The sequence below is a fragment of the Mustela nigripes genome, chromosome 3 (genome assembly GCF_022355385.1).
Source record: "Mustela nigripes isolate SB6536 chromosome 3, MUSNIG.SB6536, whole genome shotgun sequence".
In the NCBI taxonomy this organism is placed as follows: domain Eukaryota; kingdom Metazoa; phylum Chordata; class Mammalia; order Carnivora; family Mustelidae; genus Mustela; species Mustela nigripes.
The window spans coordinates 53,244,909-53,265,777 of NC_081559.1; the positions used below are offsets into that span (position 1 = coordinate 53,244,909).

General features: G+C 40.3%; 1 protein-coding gene across 2 annotated transcripts in view; it reads left to right on the forward strand.

Annotated features, from left to right (window-relative positions):
• The window catches only part of GPD2 (glycerol-3-phosphate dehydrogenase 2), a 142,170-nt gene that overhangs the window by 20,593 nt on the left and 100,708 nt on the right, over window positions 1–20,869 (forward strand). For both annotated transcript variants that reach the window (XM_059393993.1, XM_059393994.1), the window contains exon 2: window positions 19,362–19,471. In XM_059393993.1, the coding sequence (XP_059249976.1) occupies window positions 19,370–19,471 (102 nt within the window). In that variant the 5' untranslated portion in view covers window positions 19,362–19,369. The remainder of the gene's footprint in view (window positions 1–19,361; window positions 19,472–20,869) is intronic.

Sequence of the window (20,869 nt, forward strand, 5' to 3'; positions counted from 1 at the left end):
AAGAGCCTCTGCCCCACTGTGGCCTCTGTAACAGGTAACCCTTGGCCTGGAATTAGATCTGCGTTAGCTGCTAGGCTTTAGAGGGTTTTATTTTTGATAGAACACTTAACAAATATCAAGATGCCTTCTATTCAAGGGCAGGTTTATCTTGGGAAGAGATGCTAGAGCTGTTGGAAGAGGCCTGCCTACAGTGCTTTCAGGGACGTGATGGGATTCATTTCCCTAGTCTTTGAGTCTTAAGTGCAGTTGCTTGGTCAGAGTCAAGTGCTGCTTAGGCCACAGCAGGGGGATGACCCCGTGTAGGCTGGCTGTTTTTGTCCTCTTCTCTAAATAGTCTTCTCTGTCACTCCAATTTGGTCTTGCACATGTGGGAGCCCATTGTAGGTGCTCGGTAATATTATGTATTAGCAAGTGAGAGTTGTTGGTCATACATGTATTTTTACATCTCACTTACATTATCTTAATTCTTTTTTTTTTTTTTCCAAAGATTTTATGTATTTACCCGACAGAGAGAAATCACAAGTAGATGGAGAGGCAGGCAGAGAGAGAGAGAGAGGGAAGCAGGCTCTCCGCTCAGCAGGGAGCCTGATGCGGGACTCGATCCCAGGACCCTGAGACCATGACCTGAGCCGAAGGCAGCAGCCCAACCCACTGAGCCACCCAGGCGCCCTACATTATCTTAATTCTTAATCTAACTCGTGACATAGATGAGATTTTTATGGATGAGAAGGCTGAAACTTGCAGTCAGGCACACATCTAGAAGTGGCTCAGTTGGAATTCAGATCAGTCAGTGCTCTCTAATTCAATGTCTCCGATGGCTCTGACACCAACTGCCTTCTGCAGAGAATATTCTCCTGACTGGTCAGCGACAGCATTTGAATATGCCAAGGACAGCATCCTGTCACTAGAAGGACACAGGACACAGGGCATTAGCAGTATTCCTGCATGTGGCCACTGAATTGTCACAGGGCGGGGAGAGGTGGGGAAGGTTGGCCCCGGAGGTCCTTTCTCTGTGTCTGTGGCCTTCCTTCAGGGCCTGGCACCGTGGAGCCCCCCAACCGGTGTGTTGTTGGCTGAAGAGATGCTGCCCTGACAAAGTTCAATCCTGGGGCACACCGAGTTCCAGCATTAAGATCAGCTTTGCAGTTGTTAGCTTGATGAGTTGCTGGGATTTCTGATGTTTTGTTAAACTCTAAATCCTTGAGAGGATATACTATGAAATAACTAACAATTCAAGACTCGTTTAGGTGTAGTTTCACTCAGGCTTAAATAGTTATGGTGTCAGATGCTTAATACAGATTCATTCTAGTTAGGGTGGAGACTGTTCTTCAGAATAAGGTAGATAATCCTGTGACAGTATACAGTTGTTGCTTCAAGATTCCTCATAAACTGTAAAGGCAAAGTATTTTTTTCCTTTCTTTGGGTCTTTTACTCTCTAGTTCATTAAAGAAGAGAAAAGTTGTGTAAAACAAAAATCACTCAAGTAATGATCAGATGATATGGGATTTAGTCAAATGTCAGCTGTCTGTCTGCCTGGTGCTCTTTAGAGTTCTCTTTCTTTCTCTCTCTCTCTCCTCCCCTCCCCTCCCTTCCCCTCCCCTCCCTTCCCCTCCCTTCCCCTTCTTACACTTCCCTTCCCTTCCCTCCCCTTTCACATATACAATTTTATTTCTTAATAGAAGAATAATACCTGCTCATCTTAGAAATTTTGAAAATGGTGCACACAAGGAAGAAAAGTAAAAATATGACTTGCAACTCTCCCATTCAGAGATGAGAATGTAAACCTGTTTGGATAATATTGCTTTGGCTATTCAGAGTTCTTTGTGGTGCCATACAAATTTTAGGATGATTTTTTTTTTTTTTTTTAAGATTTTATTTATTTATTTGACAGACAGAGATCACAAGTAGGCAGAGAGGCAGGCAGAGAGAGAGAGAGGAGGAAGCAGGCTCCCTGCTGAGCAGAGAGCCTGATGTGGGACTTGATCCCAGGACCCTGAGATCATGACCTGAGCCGAAGGCAGCGGCTTAACCCACTGAGCCACCCAGGCGCCCCGGATGATTTTTTTCTAGTTATGTGAAAAATGCGGTGGAATTTTGATGGGAGTGCATTAAATGTGTAAATTGCTTTGGGCCGTATGGACATTTTAATATTTTCCTTCCAATTCATGAGCATGAAAAGTTTTCCTCTTTCTTTGTGCCCTCTTAAGTTTCTTTCATAAGTATTTCATTATTTTCAGGGTATAGATATTTTTCTTCTTTGGTTAGGTTTATTCTTAGGTATCTTATGGCTCTTGGTGCAGTTGTAAGTGGGATCAATTCCTTGATTCCTCTTTCTGCTGCTTCATTTTTGGTGTATAGAAATGCAACAGATTTCTGTATGTTGATTTTATAGCCTGTGACTTTATATCCTGTGACTTTGCTGACTTTGTGTATCAGTTACAGCAATTTTTTTTTGTGGAGTCTTTCAGGTTTTGTACATACAATATCATGTCATCTGAGAATAGTGAAGGTCTGACTTCTTCCTTGCCAGTTTGGATGCCTTTTATTTCTTTTTGTTGTCTGATTGTGGAGGCTAGGACTTCCAGTACTATATAAAATAACAATGGTAAGAGTGGACATTCTTTTCTTGTTCCTGACTTTGGAGGATGATATTAGCTGTCACACATGTACTTTAAAACAGAAATACAGACACCCACACAGAAACTCTGTCATATCTACTTTTTTCTTTTCATAATTAAATTTTACTTGTCTATTACCTCATCTCTATCCAGAGTGTAATTTAACCCAGAAAAAAATAATTTCTAAGCAATGCAGATTTCTAGAATGTTTAACTTATTAACCACAAAGAACTCTGAATAGCCAACTGCTCTTATATCTAAAATTTTCTTCACTTTATTTTAATTATTACCAGCATAAACATGTTGTGTTTTCAAGTCATAGTGGGGTAAAAGGCTGTTCATCATGTTCATGTTCATCAGTCATTCAGTTGGCATGGTGAGTGATCTTCTCCCATTTTCCAGTATGGATGGGGAAAATGGCAGGAGGCCCTAGAGAGCAATAGGGCCAGAGTTATGGGATCTAGCAGTGCCATGAAAAAGGAATGTACAGACAATGTCAGTCTTCTGGGTGGGGAAATTGAAGTCCAGAAAACTCAGGTGGCTTTATTCAGGCTGAGATTGTCATAGGGTTGGGGCGTGACTTGGGTTGCTAAGTGCCCATTCTGTGATTGCCCCAGAGCCCTCAGCTGCCCCGGTCTGGGAAAAAAACCATGCTGCTGGCAGATGCCAAACTAATGACCCAGGGGTTGGCATAAGTGCACTGGGTGAGGTCAGGCCTGAAGCTCACTGCGTTGATGTCAGAACCTGGAGTTTTTACAGGAATCCTATTATAAATGGTATTTTGTGAGTCCCTTGCCTTTTGACTGCCTCATGGTAAGAACACAGGCTCAACCTATGGACTAAATTTTTTGGATTAACTTTGGGTTACGCTTAACATTATCTCAAAATTTATGGTTGAGAAGAGGCTGTTGAGCATAAATTGCTAACGTGCTCTGCTGATTTCCATCCACTGTGAGATTTGACTGACAACAGTGCGAGCCTAGCCCGCTGGGGTCTGGTGAATTACATCTGCTCAGCCAGAGTGTTTCTTGAGCTGGAATTGAAATGCATGGCCCTTTAGTTTCCAGTGTGATGCCAACACTCAGACAATTGACTTTTGCTCTTCAGTCTCCAGCAGGGGGAATATTATGAAATAAAATGGGGAGAGGCCAGGCATCCTCAAGATTTAAATCCATAAATATAAATAACTGTAATTAATCATATGCCATCTCTCTTGTCTATTAAACCTATACTCAGTGGGTCAGTAAGTTTCATAGAGCTCTTTAGCTTCCTTCCTGTGGTTGGTGATAAATATCCCAGGTGCCTCAGCTTGTTGAGATGTGACCCGGGGTTCTTTTCCAATGTGGGTCCAAAATCAGTTCAAGATATAATGAGTTGTGGGGGGGAAAAAGTCACCTGCAAAATATCCTAGCCAAGGGGGAATAGAAATATAAAAAAAAATTGTCTAGTGTTGGCATTTGAGAGGCTCTCTCAGTTGACACTCTCTGGCCTTTGTTATCAGCTTGCTAGACTGAGGCTATGGAACAGGTTTTCAAGTGTGTAAGTTCAACAGATATTTATATTCAAGATTATCCCTGAAGTATTTGTTTTCCTGTTACAGAATACTGTTTTTGATTGTGGTTTACATTTTTTAGTGTTTTCTCTTGTGATTTATTAACTCTTCCTTTCTTTCTCTTCATTTTCTCCTTTTTCCTACTTTCATCTACTCATTATGATGTCCTTAAGAAGAAATAACTGCTATAGAGGGGCCTGGGTGGCTCAGTTGGTTAAGCTTTTCATCTCTGCTCAGGTCGTCATCTCAGGGTCATGGTCTCAGGGTGGTGAGATTGAGCCCCGCCCCCCCCGGCCCACTGTGCTCCATGCCCTGTATGTGTGTGTGGGGGGGTCTGCTTGAGATTCTTTCTCTCTGTCCCTCTCCTCCACTTGCACATACTCTCTCTTTCTCAAATAGATAAATCTTTATTTTTTCAAAAGATTGTATTTATTTATTTATTTATTTATTTATTTATTTATTAGAGAAAGAGAGGGTGGGAGCTGAAGGAGGAGCAGAGGGAGAGAATTTCAAGGAGGCTCCCTTCTGAGTGGAGAGCCTGACTTGGGGCTCCTATCTCACCATCCTGAGATCAGAACGTGAGCCAAGATCAAGAGTTGGAGGCTTAACAGGCAAATAAATCTTGAAGAAGAAGAAGGAGGAAGAGGAGGAGGAGGAGAAGTAGAAGAAGAAGAAGAAGGAGAAGAAGGAGGAGAAGAAATGACTGCTTTTGCTTTTATTACCCTAAAAATCTCCCTCTCCAGTATAGAAAGAGTTGATCTACCTCTCCCCCTCCATCCGACACTACCCATAATTTCCAGTGTACCACTGTACTTTTATTGATTTTTCTATCTCTGTCTCGTCAGAATAGATTTTTTGCTAGGAGGAAGTCATGTGTGACTCAGCACATCTGGCCCTCTGACCTCGTCTGGAACTCACTGCCCACACCATTCACTGTGCTGCAGCCACAGTGGCCTTTCCGCTTCCAGCAGAGGTCAAGCTCGCACATGCTTAGAGTCTTTGCATGCCTGTCCCCTCTATGAGGAAGGCCTTTCTCTTGGATCGCTGGGTGGCTTGCTCTTCCAACTCAGTTTCGTTTTTGCCAAATCACCTCCATGAACATTCTGTCTAGTGTAGATTCCTCATATCCCAGTCACTCTCTCACCTAATATTATATCTTCTTTTCTTTTACTTTCTTTTTAAGATTTTATTTATTTATTTGAGAGAAAGAGTGTGTGTACATGTGAGCGAGCATGAGCGGGGGAAGGGGAGTGGGAAAAGGAGAAGTAGACTCCCCGCTGAGCAGGAAGCCTGACAGGGGGTTAAGGGGGTAGAAGTGTGGAGGAGGTGATGCTCGATCCCATGACCCTAAGATCATGACCTGAGCCAAAGGCAGATGCTTAACCTACTGAGCCTCCCAGGTGCCCCTCCATCTTATTTTCTGCACAGCACTTGTCATTTTCAAAATACTCAATTCTCTTACAGTTGTTTATTTGTTGTTTCCCCCGGTCCATCAGAGCAGAGGAATTACCAGCCCCTGGAGCAGTGCAGTGACTCTAGCAGGTATTCAGTCAATCCCCGTTGATCGCATGTTACAGGAGTGAAGGCCCCTTCTTTCATCTTCCTTACTTGGGTACATCCTTCAATGATACTTTCCTGACTCTTTGTTGAACTCTTGCTTTTTTTCTTAGAGTGCACAGTTTTTGTCTATTGCTCACCAACAAAAACTGTACTTTTTCATAAGCCAGTCACTAACAGGGATTTTTAAAGTTTGTTTGTTTGTTTTTTTAGGAGTAGCATTTAGATTCCTTTTTTAACCATTTATTTATAAAGTTTCATTTAATTCCAAGAGAGTACAGAAAAACATTCTAATTGTTTCCAGAGCAGAAGCAAACAGGTTTGCCACAATTTTTTTTTTCAAGATAATGTGGATTTGTTCAGATGAGGCAGAACTGAAATACTAATTTTCTTTTCCTAATCTTGGACTATGTACTTGTATCTGATTGGAAATTCTTCATCTTCATAACAGACTAGGGCAGTTTGTGTCGGTTCACGTACTGTGTGCAACAACCTTCAGAAATTATCCGGTGAGGAATATTGGCCTAGCACATAGGAAGGAATGGGGGGGAAAGGCCCTTGGATAGATAGAGCCAGAATGTTGAAAATCTAAAGCTGAAATGCTAATAAGTTGTTCCTTTTCCTTTCTCAGAGTTACTTATTGGTATTTTAAGTGTAGTTTTAGCTAACTTGGCTCTCATTTTTCTGACCACAGTGGTAACAAGTTAGAAGTGAGCTGGAGTGCTCCAAGATCTAAAGGGAAAATTACCATTAATCTCATAGTTTGGAAGAAACAGGAAAACTGGTATAAAGCAGATAGAGGCAGAATTCAAATGGGAACAGTCTGTGGCTTCCGGCCACTTTAAGTAAAGAGGTTAATGCTGTTGTTCCTTTTACTGTTCCTGAGGGCATCGCCCTTACAGTATAGTCTGATATACATAGGGATGGCTCTAAGTGGTCAATAATTGAATTCATGGTTAACACATTCTTTAGAAAGACAAAGTGTGACTTGCATTTTTGAAATATTCTAATTTGAAATAGTTTCAACTTTTTTTTTTTTTAACTGTGAACTTCACACAAAGCTCTTAGAAGGCAGGGATTTTCATGTTTGTTCTCGGCTGTATGTTCAGTGCCTGGCACATGTTAGGTGATCAGTCAATAATACCTGAATGAAAGAGTAAATGCAAGCTTTAATCATCCAATGACAAAACAAATCGGACATCAAGATAGTACCACCTTTAATGCATAAAGGTGTTTTTCCTGCACCTACTGAAAGACGAGCAAGCATAAAAGAATATACATGTGAAGTTAAAATAGCTCTGGACATTTTCAAAGATACTTCATTTACAGATGGAGCAAGAATCCATAAATTCAGATGATTTGCCTGACTTCACAAAGCAAGTTACAGGTAGAGACAGAATAGCAAGGCAAGTCTCCTCAGCCTCGCCTTCTGGAATATTCTTGGTGATTTTCTTTTTCTGTCTGGTGTTTTGATAATTAAAAGAATATAGAAGTTTGCTATTGTTGTGTTTTTGTTTCTTTTCTTTTTTTCTTCTCCTATTTTTTTTTTTTTTTTTTTTTTAAGCAATAGAACCTTGGAGAGAATATTGAGTAGAACCCTTTATCTTCTTTTGTGCAAGCTACTAAATTTTAGACTGTCAGATGCTAGGGTAGCAGCTGAGTAATGTTGGTACACAATATCGCATGCACAGTGACTAGACTTGTTTAGAGTCTAGGACTTGAACGCATTCCGCCTGAGTGTGTGCCAGTCCTTTTAAAGAAGAAAAGAAAAATTTCAAAAGGAGAGCCTTGAGGAGGATCCCTCATTCAAATGGAAAGAACAGGATCTTATGACCAAGACTGTTTTAGCCAAGAAGTCAGAGCTGGAAATACAGATTTGCTTATTATTTTTGAATAGGTGAAAGAAGACCATCTTTTCCTTTTGAAGGGTGAGGGGTTGGACATTTACAAAATGTTATATTACTTGTATTCCATACTTTTTTAAAAAAAAGATTAATTATTGGTTTTAAAGATTAATTATTAATTTATTTGAGAGAGAGAGTGTGTGTGTTCACATGCACGAGGGTAGGGGCAGAGGGAGAGAATCCTCAAGCAGACTTCCCGCTGAGCAAGGAGCCCTAAGGGGGGCCTCCACTGGGCTTGATCCCATGACCCTGAGATCATGACCTGAGCTGAAATCAAGAGTTGGCTGCCCACCTGAGCCCACCCAGGCACCCCTGTATTCTGTACTTTTTAAAGAAATTTTTGTTAGAAATATGAATTCTGCAATCTGCCTTTACTCTTTTCCAATTTTTATTTCCTTTAGGGTCAGACATTTTTAGGGAGTGTGATCACCAAGCTTAAGAATACATGTTTATTTTGACTGTAGTAGATCTTAGACTTTCTTTGCATCTAGGCTGTGTGTGTGTGTAATTTGACCCTTTGTTGATAGTTACATTTATATATGCAGTGAATTATAAAATGTGCAGGGGAGTGAATTTTAAATGCAAATTTCAACAGGCTGCCAGGTGGTGGGGTGTTGAGGGGGTGGGGAATGACTACAGGGTGTGCAAAGTAGTTGGCTATATTTCCTGGGGATATTCTCAAACTCAAGGAAACAGAGTAACTGGTCTCCCTACCAAAACATACTTGGTCTCTGTTATATCTCCCTGCCATATCTTGTTCATTAATAAAGCAGTAATACAGCTATAATCAAATTTAGAACTGTTTTTTTTAACAATATAAATAAATTAAATTAACTGAAATTATTGTGCTATAACTAATTATCATAAAAATGAATAGTCATCATTTTTATGAGCTCAGGATTTCATAAACTATCTTCAAAAAGAATTTCCTAAAATGCATTCCTAATAACATGTATAATGCAATTGCAACTGGAACTTTTGAAAGAATTGGTGCATTTTCTCCTCATTTGGTGATAATAATAATGAATAAAAGCTAAATAAATCAGTTACCATCAGCATTTTCAAGTAAGAAAAAAAGCCAACTTTTCAAAGTTTTGTTTGTGCTTATTACATTTGGAGGCATGTTGTCAAACATTCTATATCTGCGCTATTAAAAAGTTTACAGGATAATGATCTTGAGTTTCTTTAAGATTTTCTCTGAGTCTTCAAGGAAAAGTGCCTATATTCAGTATATAGTGCTTCTTAATTTGTAATGTGTATTTAATAAAAATATAAGATTTGGAAAACAGCAAAAGGGATCTTAGATTAAGATCAGACAAATGGAAACTCAATCAGCCAAAGCCCTTCTTTCTCTGAACATTTTACTTCACTGAAATTTTCTTAGGGTGTACTTCTTTTGACTGTAGAGTTAAAACCTTTATGTTCTGAAAACCTTTTCAGAAGTGCCTGTGCACTATTTTGCAGCACCTTAGTCCCTTTAAAGTACATTTATTTATATGGTGAGGTAGATGCTTTTTTATGAAGTGTGTTGGGGTGTGTGTTTAAGAGCCATGATTGTGATGACTTTGTAAAGCTTTCGTTGTAGTGATAATAAATCTGGATGAGAGGCTTGATATGTTTTAATATAAAAGCAGATATTTTGAATTCTATTGTTTGGTATAGAATTTATTTTATAACAAAAATAATAAATTCTTGTCTTTTTTTTTTTTTTAAAGATTTTATTAAATTATGTGACAGACAGAGATCACAAGTAGGCAGAGAGGCAGACAGAGAGAGGAGGAAGCAGGCCCCCTGCTGAGCAGAGAGCCAGATGTGGGGCTTGATCTCAGGACCCTGGGATCATGAGCTGAGCTAAAGGCAGAGGCTTTAACCCACTGAGCCACCCAGGTGCCCCTATTTTTCTTGTCTTAATTACCGAAGTAGATTTTGTAACAGCATGTAAAGTCTAAGAAAGAGTTTATGCTGTTGGAGGAATGTGAACCATTTTTCTAACTCAACAATAGTATTAGTAAAGGGGAAAAAAGGCAGAAATACTATGGAAAGCACAGGACTAGTGTCGACTGTTTGCCTAAAGAACTTCTTTTTCTTTGATTCATTGGTAACATTCTTTCCTCCTGCAGGCAGAATTAAAGTGTTTGTGTCTAATGCACTCTTTTTTAGTGAGGATTTCTTATTATTGCTATGTAAGTGCAAGTTCCTTTAGTGTCATACGAGGCATGGTATCCACTGAGTTCCTAAAACTGACTTGTGTCTTTATAAGGGATGGACATTTGGGGGAAAGAACGCTTCAGATTTTCACTTATGAGAGACATTTTATTTTATGCCTTTCAGGATTACCTTAAATTACATATATGGTAAACAAAGAAAATCAAAGATAGGATTTTACAACTCTAGGCAGAAATCTATTAACATGTCTAGGATGATAGAGAATATGGATTAATTTTGGTTTTAAAACGAATTTAAAATAGAAAACAAGTTCACTTGCACGAACTATTTCTTCATGATTTTTAAAAGCTGTTCTATGGAAAGCAAATACAATAGAAATCATTCGATTATGAATTCAACAAAGATCATTTGCATTTAATGAATATGAATCTGTTATTGGCCGAGATGGACTTCATTGATTTCTTGTGATTCTATAATTGAACCTCATGGAAATAAGGGAAAAGGGTCAAATTTGTGACTATACTACCAGTGTGCACTTTAGAATTGGCAGAAAACATAAATACATCATATGGAAGTTGCCTTGGAAACACTATTTTTTTTTAATTGAGTCTTACATAATAAATGAGGACTAGAGCATGTCTTCTTGCATTACTCCAGGGCCCTCCTTCCTCCCTATATGTTTTCACTTCAGACAACTTTGTGAAATAAGGGCTTTAATTGGTTCTGGCCTTGCATACTAAGTTAAACAAAAATTGCACCCCAGAAGGATTCATGTAATAATGTTTGAGACAAGTTTTTTTTTTTTTTTTAAATAAACAGAGACTTTTAACTGGCTCACTTTAAATGGTTATTGACCTTCTTTTCTCTCTCTCTGTTTTTCCCTTGTGACTTTGCTTACATTTCTTCATCTCTGATTTGAACCCCTGAAGCCAGCTCCCCCCTTGTCTGTGTCAGCTCCTCCTCTGTCAAGCTTCCAGACTCCTGCCCTCCTTAGAGTCTGCGGAATGGTCCTGAGCCAGCTTATTTCTCTGTGTGTTCACTCCTAGAATGACTTGACTGACCCAAAGGCTTGTGGAGAAGCGAGGAGGAAGCTTTTCCAAAGTAGTTTCTGACTGGAAGCTATGTGAACCAATAAACATAGCATTTGTCTTCTTCTTCCATTTTCTCTTCGTTTCCTGATTTTGTTTCTCTTTTGTCTGCACTGAAATACTCTCCCTTTCTTAAGATTTTCCCCATCCTTAGGGTTGAGCCCTTCTGGCATGGGGTTTCCCGGGGAGGTTGATTGGAAACAGAATTGCATGGAGGACATTAGGAGACATTAAGAGAAGGAAGGGAAACCTGAACCGGGTAAATCAGAGGGGAAGAGAAACCATGAGAGACTATGGTCTCCAGGAAACAAACTGAGGGTTTTAGAGGGGAGGGGGTTGGGGGCATGTGTGAGCCCTGTGATGGGTATTGCATGGACAACTGGGTGTTACATGCAAACCATGAAGCATGGAACACATCAAAAACGAATGATGTACCATATGGTGACTAACATGATGTAATAAAAAAAAATTTTTAAAAGTAAATGAAAATGGTTGCAAAGCTAAAAAAAAAAAAAAAAAAAAAAAGAGAGAGAGAGAGAGAGAAAGAAAAGAAAAATTCCTTAAAGCAGTTGGGTGTGAGAGAGAGGGACAAAGCTGGGGTTTGGATGCTGTGCCCGCAGTGTGTGATTGTATTGCATTGGCTTCCTCATCAGCTACAGTCCAGAGTTTTGGATATCCAGAATCTGAAAATTCATTATATTTCTAACTTGTGTGCTTTCCCTTGGTTCTTTCATCTACTTTGTTTTATCAGAACATTCTTCTTAGTGACTTAAGAAAAACCTTGATTGTTCTTTGATATTCTGTTCGGCATATGTACTTTTTACAACTGTAGGTGGTCACTGTTCCTGTTGTGTTTTTGCTTTTAAAATATGTATAAATATAATATTTTACATTTTATACACACACATTCATTTATTTCCATTGGGATAATCTTTTGTGGATAACCCTTGGGTCTATTTCCTATGCAGTCTTGGCCCAAAACTTTTTTTTTTTTTTTTAAATTGTATTTATTTTAGTGGGAAGGATAGCAACCGATAGAGAGAGCGCATAAGGCAGGAGGAGAGGGAGAAGCAGGCTCCCTGCTGAGCAAGGACTGAACCCCAGGACCCTGGGATCAGGACCTGAGCCAAAGGCAGACGTGCTTAACCGACAGAACCACCCAGGTGCCCCGGCCCGAATCTTTTTGGAAAGTGTTTAAAGTAACCAAAAAAGGACAAATCCATCTTTAGTTTATGGATCATGGCTCCTCTCTGTTTCCAGAGAACAGGCTGATGGGCCTGCGATGTTGATTATTTTGTTCATTTGTGTCTGGCAGCTTTCAAAAAGCATGCTTGAGGGCTGACTCTGTTTCTGTAGAGTTCCATACTCCCGTGTGAGACGTTTGTGCATACAGGCGCCTCTCTGCTTGGCTGGGGAGAGGGTGCGTTTGCAGGCGAAGTGCTGCTCCTTATCCCCGCTGTGGAGTCAGCCTTGGGGAAAGAGAAGGTAGTACCTGGTGTGCTTTGGTCGTTACTTGGTGTGTCTGAACCAGGATGCACTTTCTTGTAGGGAAGTATACAGATCATGTGATACATCACTGATTGGAATAATAAAGGGTCTGCTTTGTTGAAAAGTCTCTAGTTCAAAGCACCCAGGAATCCTGACTTTTCTAGGTAGAACTGGGCTGCTGGTTGGGAAGGTGCTTTTGTACTCACTTCTTTCATTTCGCTGTGAACTTGCTGCCAAGTTCAGACTTCCTCTGTTGAGGGCCAGCACCCTTGTCTTGTAAGATTCACGCACCCTTCTTCTGTAAGTCACTGAACTTGTGTGCAGGTGGACCTCGAGACCTGGTCTTCTGAGTGGTGTCGTTGTGCTTTCTGTGGGTTTGAAAAAAGTGTCATGCCTCAAAATAGATGAGGAGGTGGTTTTGCACGCACAGCTACAAGGTAGGCGACCGCACAGTCGAAGAATAAGGAGCTTCTTGCTACTTTTGGACCTGCATGTGTTTAGTTAGGTAAAGGGTTTAGAGAAGTAGCACAGGCTATAGGTGGCCAGAAGGGCACGGAAAACCTTTGCATCTTGCTAGGGAACACATGTCCCAAGGAATGTGAGCCTTGTGGTTGAAATCAGTCTTCTAAAAATTATCTTTCAGCTATATTCCATGCATCCCCCCCTCACCCCTGCACACGTAAATAACAATCGCCTTTCCATACAAGAGACCAGAGGAGAGGAGAGTTTGTCAAAGTGAAGAGACCCAGGGCTCCTTCCACAGAAGAGTGATCCATCCATTCGGATGGGGTTTATTTATGCTTTAATGAAGAGAGCAGCTGTTGGGTAGGGCAGGGAGAGGAGTCTGAGTACTCTATTTGGTAAATGCAGAGGCCAGGAAGCACGCTCTTGTTCTGGAATAACTTTGCGGGGTGGCTGCTGAGAGGCCGCTCAGCCTTTCTCCATGAGTGCTCATTTCTTGTTTTTAAGTCTCAAGTGTGGGTAAAGTTATTCAAATGCATGGTTTAACCTGGAGAGTAGCCTTGCTTTGGAATGGGAGGAGGCAGACATGGTGAGCGCCTGAGGACCATTTGAAATGGGATGTCACTGCTCTAGTCATTCTGTAATGGGAATCCTAAAAGGCAACTAAGAATTCAGTTGTGCCCGGTAAGTTGCAAGGTTAGCCTGAAGCATGGCTCGGCAAACTCCGAGAAGCAGCCAATCCAGTTTTTGTTTGCCAGCAGCAAGCACGGTTTATCAGGTGGCAGTGCTAGGCACAAGGTTCCCCCAACCAGACTTTTAGCTCTGATGACTCTGGTGAGTTTGAGACCATCTTTTAAACGAGTGCTTTCATTTTCTTCAGATAGGTATCTAGATGTGGAATTGCCGGATCTTATGGTAGTTCTAGGTTTTGTTTGGTTTTATTTTAAAGATTTTATTTATTTGACAGAAAGAGAGAGAGAGAGTGCGCATACAAGCAGTGAAGTGAGGGGCAGAGGGAGAAGCAGGCTCCCCGCTGAGCAAGGAGCCTGATGTGGGACTTGGTCATGATCTGAGCCGAAGGCAGATGCTTAACCGACTGAGCCACCCAAGCATCCTGGTAGTTCTTTGTTTAATTTTTTTCTATGTTTAATTTTTTTGATGAACAGCCGTACTGTATTCTATAGTGGCTACCCCAATTTACATGCCCCCTGAGTGCAGATGGTTTCCTTTTCTCACCTCATCGGCCCTGGTTCTCTCTCTCCCCCTCTCCCTTCCAGCCTGTATGTGTGTGTGCCTGTATGTGCATGGACATCGATATCTAATTGTGGTTTCCATTTGCATTTCCCTGGTGATGAGTGATGGGGAACATCATTTCACGTGCCTCTTGAGCATTTGTATGTCTTCTTTAGAAAAATGTCCGTTCATTCCCTCTCCCCATTTTTTTTTTTTTTAACTGAATTGTTTGTTTTGCAACTGAGTTGCATGACTTCTTTATGTGTTTTGGATATTGAACCTTACCAGATGCGTGATTTGCAATATTTTCTCCCATTCTGTTGGTTGCCTTTTCATTTTGCTGATGGTTTCCTTTGCTGTGCAGAAGCTTTTTAGTTTGATGTAGTCCCACTTGCTTATTTTTGCTTTTGTTGCCTGCACTTTTGGTGTCAAATCCAAAAAAGCATCACAAAGCAATGTCACAGAACTTACCCTGTTTCCTATGTTTTCTTCCAGCAGTGTTATGGTTTCAGGTCTTATATTTAAATTTTTAATCCATTTTGAGTTTATTTTGGAATATGGTATAAGATAATGGTCCTCTTTCTTTCTTCCTTCCCTCTCTCTTCCCTTTTTCCTTTTTTTCCTCTCCTCTTCTCTTCTTTCTTTCCCTTTCTTTTCCTCTCTTCTTTTCTCTTTCCTTCTATTTTCCTCTTTTCTCTTTTTTTTTCTTTGCATGTGGCTGTCTAGTTTTCCCAATACTATTTATTGAAGAGACTATTCTCAATGAAAAGACCCTTTCCTCATTGTATATTCTTGGCTTCTTTGTTAAAAATTAATTGACTATATATGCTTGGGTTTATTTCTGGGCTCTCTATTGAACTATACGTCTGTTTTTAGTGCCAATAAGTTTTTAGTGTTAGTACCATACTCTTGACTAATAGAGCTTTGAAATACAGTTTGAAATGAGGAACTATGATGTTCTAGCTTTGTTCTTTCTCAGGATTGCTATTCAGGGTCTTTTGTCTGTCAGAGTATTAATAACACTCAATATAGCACAACTAGTTATAATACAGAGTTAAAAGACAGATTTTGATATTTAATTCTCCAAATTGATTGTAAGCACCTCGAGGGCAATCAATAAACTCATGGATATATTTAGTTGAGTACCTTTTTGTTCAGAATTTTTTAGTTGGGCCAGTGTTCCTCTTGCTAGAATTGGAGGACTGGCACTTGTCTGTGCAAATGCAGGAGCCAGTCCTGAGACAATGTATATACAACTGAATTCATAGGCTATTAAATATGGACATCAGGCTATGATAACTAAGCTAATTTGGGGGGCGCCTGGGTGGCTCAGTTGGTTAAGCATCTGACTCTTGGTTTTGGCACAGTCGTGATCTTGGGGCCTGAGATTGAGCCTCTCGTTGGGCTCTGCCCTCAGTGGACAGTCTGTTCGGGATTCTGTCCTTCTCCCCCTGCCCCTCTCCCTCCTCACACACTCTCTCAAATCAATCAATCAATCAATCAGTCAATCAACTGATTATTTAAAAAATAACAAAGCTAACTTTATTTCTGGGTGATTTTTCTACCTCTCATTTCTCACACTTCTAGTTGCAAAAGGTTAAGATTTATCCATTTTTTGTTCTCTTTCTTTACTAATTTCCCTGTTGCACTTCTGCTTAGATGGAAACAATCTTTCTGTAATCATTGTGAAAACTTTTCTCCTTATGATGGAAGGTAAGTGGGTATAAATTTTAAATTTCTTTGGTTCAGCAGTAAAACTAAGTTCTTACATTACCATAGATATTTTGTCAGAGGCCTTTTCTTTGCCTTAGGGAAACCCTAATGCCAAGGACTGTACACATTGGGTGAATGTTTGAGAATAGGACTTCTTTTAGGAATAATAGCAAAACATGGTGTGGCCCTTGGGGAGAGGTTGTTATTTTGAGAGCAAAAAGCAGGGCAGAACCAATCAGTGGTTAAGAGTATAGACTAAGCTGTGGTTTTGTCACATACTAGTCAGTGACGTTGGGTAAATCCCATACTCCCTCTGAACCACAACTGCCTCTTTTATGAAATTAGGGTGTTGCGAGGGTGATATGAGCTGATGTATGTAGAATTGAAAGCACAGTCCCTATTACCTAGCAAATACTCAATAAATGTCAACTGTTATCATTATAACATTGATGATGTGATGACGACGACGACGTGCTTTTGTTTTTGAATTACCTGCGAGAGTGATTTATTCATCACAACTAGTAGGTGATCTTACAGATGGATTTGATCTCAACAGAAATAATGATCCCCTAAGCATAGGCTATTTTATGAAATTACTGGGAAAAAGAAACTCTACTGATTATTGTCAATATGATCACTAAGTCTGCAAAATAATACATTAATGCAGTTTTTCACTAGCACTAGTGGCTTGTTGAGAAAACCCATGAAAATATCTTCATTAGTGAGTTTTGGTTTCAGAAATCAAATTGAAGCACTATGATCAGTTGAGCAGGGAACTCAGGGATCTGCACAATTGGAAAAACTATCTCCAGACTGAAGTGGCTGAGTGAACACGTCTGCTGAGACATTTTTCTTGACTGTGTTACATAACATCCCTCAGCTGGCTTTGTTGATGTGTGGTATTCTTTGTGAGGTCATCAATGACAACAATTCAAAAGCAATGATACTGAGTTAAAGTCAATCAGCTACAAAACTTCCAGCAAGGGGACCACCAGGCTGCTGTCTATATGGGGCGGGCACATTCATTGTTTAGGTAAATCGAACTAGGTCTCTATTCTCTGTCCCTCATTGTCAGGGGAACCCCGTTAGCCTGGAGATAGCATGTCATCTCTGGACTGTTAGGGTTTCCATTGTTGTGTGATAGACCTCCTTGTGAACATGTACAAAAGTGTTAGGAATGGCAGTGGTGGGCTATGACAGATGACTGCCTCCCAAGTTGGCTTAGTTGAGGTTTTCCGTGTCAGAGCAACCTGGGATGTAAGGGTTTGCGTAGGGTTCACCAAATGATGAATGGAGGCCAGTAGCCATCATATCTACCAATTGTTCTGCATAATTCGGGAGAGCGAATGTTTGATGAAGGTTCTGCAGCAATAGAGAAACATATTTGTGTGAAACATTTTTTTCTGGTGAGACTCTTTTTTTTTTTTTTAAAGATTTTTATTTATTTGACACACACAGAGAAATCACAAGTAGTCAGAGAGGCAGGCAGAGAGAGAGGAGGAAGCAGGCTCCCCACTGAGCAGAGAGCCTGATGTGGGACTCGATCCCAGGATCCTGAGATCATGACCTGAGCCAAAGGCAGAGGATTAACCCACTGAGCCACCCAGGCGCCCTGGTGAGACTCTTAAAAAAAAAAAAAAACGAGTCTTAGAATTTATTAGTTTGTTAGAAGGAGTAAAGTCAGAGGAAAAATAAAATTTTTAGAAACGTCAACTTTTATTTTAGTATATAATTTATAGTATTCCAAAATGAATTTTCTATAGAGTCCCAGTTATCAACTGCACTGAAATTCTTTGATTTAGCGTAGTTATGCTAATTCATCCTGTATAGTTATGCTATTCATCCTTTATGGACCCAAACATTTTAACTGTATCATAATTTACATTAAGATACTATATGCTCTTTTCTTATCCTAGGTTAAAACTGACTTCATATTAAACATTTTCCTGAGTCATGAGATACTTGTAGAGTAAAGGTATGTTGTCCCAACAGGTCTGACCTCCACCCATTCAGGACAATAGAGTAGTGGCTTCCGTGTAAGATCTGGGTGTGCCAGTTGTTATGATGAATAAAAGCCCTAGGCAGGTCAAACTGATACTGAACTATAGCAACTCTACATTGGAACTGACTTCTTCTTCTTCTTCTTCTTCTTCTTTTTTTTTTTTAGGTGATCACACGGTGTTACCTTTTTTTATTTAGCTAAATAAAAGCTGGCAAGAGTTCTTTTGGTGGAATCTTCATTTTTATGTACTTTTTTGTGTGTTATTTTCAAAAAAGTTAAAGGATATTGGAGCATTCAAAAATTTTAAAAAATGTAGTGATTCTAATAGTGGAAATACGCATGCACAGACACACACACACACACACACACACACACACACACGTTTCAAGGTGAAAAGAAAGTCATGAGCTAACACAATGTAAGACTTTATTTTAGAAATACATAGCAAGGGGCACCTGGCTGTCTCAGTCAAGTTAAGCATCTGACTCTTGATTTCCCCTCCGGTAACGACCTCCGGGTTGCACTCTTCACTGGACATGGAACCTGGTTGGGATTCTCTCTCTCCCTCTCCTTCTGCCTCTCCCTTCCTCCCTCCTCCCTTTTTAAAAGATTTTATTTATTTCTTTGGAGAGAGAAGGATTCCTCCCAAGTGAGCAGGAAGGAGGGGTGGGGGGCAGATTGGGGAGGAGGGGAAGAAGGAGATGGAGAAGCAGACTCCCCACTAAGCAGGGAGCCCCACATGGGCCTGGATCCCAGGACCCTGGGATTATGACCTGAGACGAAGGGAGACTCTTAACAGATTGAACCACCCAGGTGCCCCCACTCCCTTGCTCTCCCTGAAACAAACAAACAAAACAAGTGCTTGATATGAAGACTTCCCCCTTGAAATTGCAGTGCCATGCCACCCTAGCTAGAAGAAACCTTTTTCTTTTTTTAATTAAGTTCCCTTAATTACAGGAATTATAGCAGTCACTAAGAATTATCTTCTGTCTCTTTGTGAAAGGATCAAGGCATGGTTTCCTTTGACTTTTAGTATGTCAAGTGTAGATGCTTAAGGACAGGAATGCCCAAGTGTTGGCTCTTGGCTCTAGTGAGAGCATCATTGGTGGGGGGAACCCAGGAAGGGAGTTGTGCCACCATCTGAATTAAACCCGCACCAAAGAATCTGAAGTGAACATGAGACTCACTGTCTCCATTAGTGACAGACTTCCACTGTTCTCCTTGTAGAGGGGATTAGCAGTTGAACACGTTTTCGAGTAGAGAGTGCAGTTTTGTGAGTCACACAATACGGTTTCTTTTCATGGCATTCTTGACTTTATCCTGTGTAAGTATCTTCAGTTGCCTTATACCTTGCTTTTCTTTAATTCCTGTCGGAAGGTGACTTTTATGTGGTCAGTTCCCTCATCTCCATTTTTTTATGTGTTGTTTTTGGCCCATGATAATGTCCTTATTTTATGTTTTGCTTTCTAGCTTAACATCTGTTCGGAATCTTGCAGCGTCCCTCTCTACCGTGGGGATTGTTATCTGATAAAAATCCCAATTCACTTCTTTCTGTTTCCTTTTTGTTTTTCTTTGTAGGCTAAGAAATGGCTTTTCAAAAGGCAGTGAAAGGGACTATTCTTGTTGGAGGCGGTGCTCTAGCAAGTGTCCTAGGCCTCTCTCAATTTGCTCATTACAGAAGGAAGCAAGTAAGTATTATGCATGTATTGGTTATACTATGAAACTTATATCTATTAAAGAACTGCATTCGGGGCATGGGTGTGTGTTAATTGTTTTGTTTAGAAATTACTGTCTTGATCTGACAGACACTAATTTAGAATACTCCCTTAGTGATTCTTGGCTACTGTGTGTATATAATTTTTTTAAAAAGTGAATTTCTTTATCAGAAAGCATTACATTACTTAGCTTCTATTTTGGCTCTCCGGTTTTAAGAGAGTGCCTCATTTCCGAAGGCCAGGTTTTGTTTATCTAGACCTTCCTTGTCCAATTCATTCAAATGTCTGGATACCTTCTGTGTTCCTGCCAAAAGTTTGTCTTATTAGAAGGCAGGCAGGCCTCTGAGACAGGAAATGGAAAAGGGCCTGACAAAAGACCCAACGTTGACTCTTGGTTTTATTTCTCAAAGGTTTACTTACTCATGTACCATTACTTTATATTGGATCTTTAAAGGGAGAAGGCCATGAAATGAGATTGGTATGAAGTTTCCAAATAATTTAAAGTGCTAAAAAAAAATATATATATATATATTGCTCAGTTTATGCCCCCTCCCCCCCGCTTTGCACTACAACTATGTCAAATGGATGCCAAGAAATTATTTTGGTGAATGCTTTTGTTCTTTTTCAGCTTGAAGTTCTGGCGGCTGCCTCAGTGGTTAGGATTACTAGTCTCCTGTTCTCGCTTCCCCGTGTCTCTAGGGTATTTTTCACTATCAGCTGGGTGGTATATTCCTCACTCAAAGACGGAGGTAAAGGAATTGGGGAAGCTGTTTGCAGTTGGACTCGTTTTGTTCATTGCTGTGAGAGCCTTTATGCCATGGCTGGTCCTGTGCCTGTTTTTTCCTTTGTGCTCTGAGAGTAGAGCCGGCCACATTGCTTGGAGTCCCAGGTTCTGAGTGAGAAATACTACTTTAAAAACTCTTACCGGGAAGAATCAGTTTGGTGGCTTATAGTTAAACAAAACAAAACAAAACGAAACAAAACAAAAAACCGGCTTGTTTTTAGTGCTTCCTCCTAAAGACAGAAGGAATTGAATAGGCTGTGTTAGTCTTTTTGATTCTTACCTATGAGCACATCGCCCTTACGGTTTCCCCAGGTGGATATCTTGCAGGTCCTAATTGATTGACTTGCTCTGAAGCTCATGGTCACTCACGGGTCATGCGGAGTTCTCTGTTCCTTTAAAAATACTGCCTTGGTTGCTTAAAAGTCAGTGTGAAAAGATGCCGCTCCTGCTGTGAGGTTATTTCAGAAGTGCAGTTTGGTTTGAGACGTGGGCTTTAATGGATTAGGTTATTTCTGCCATCTTTATCAGGCAGGGCTATCCCAAATGACACTGGCAACTGCCGGCGCCGAAGGTCACAATATCTAATA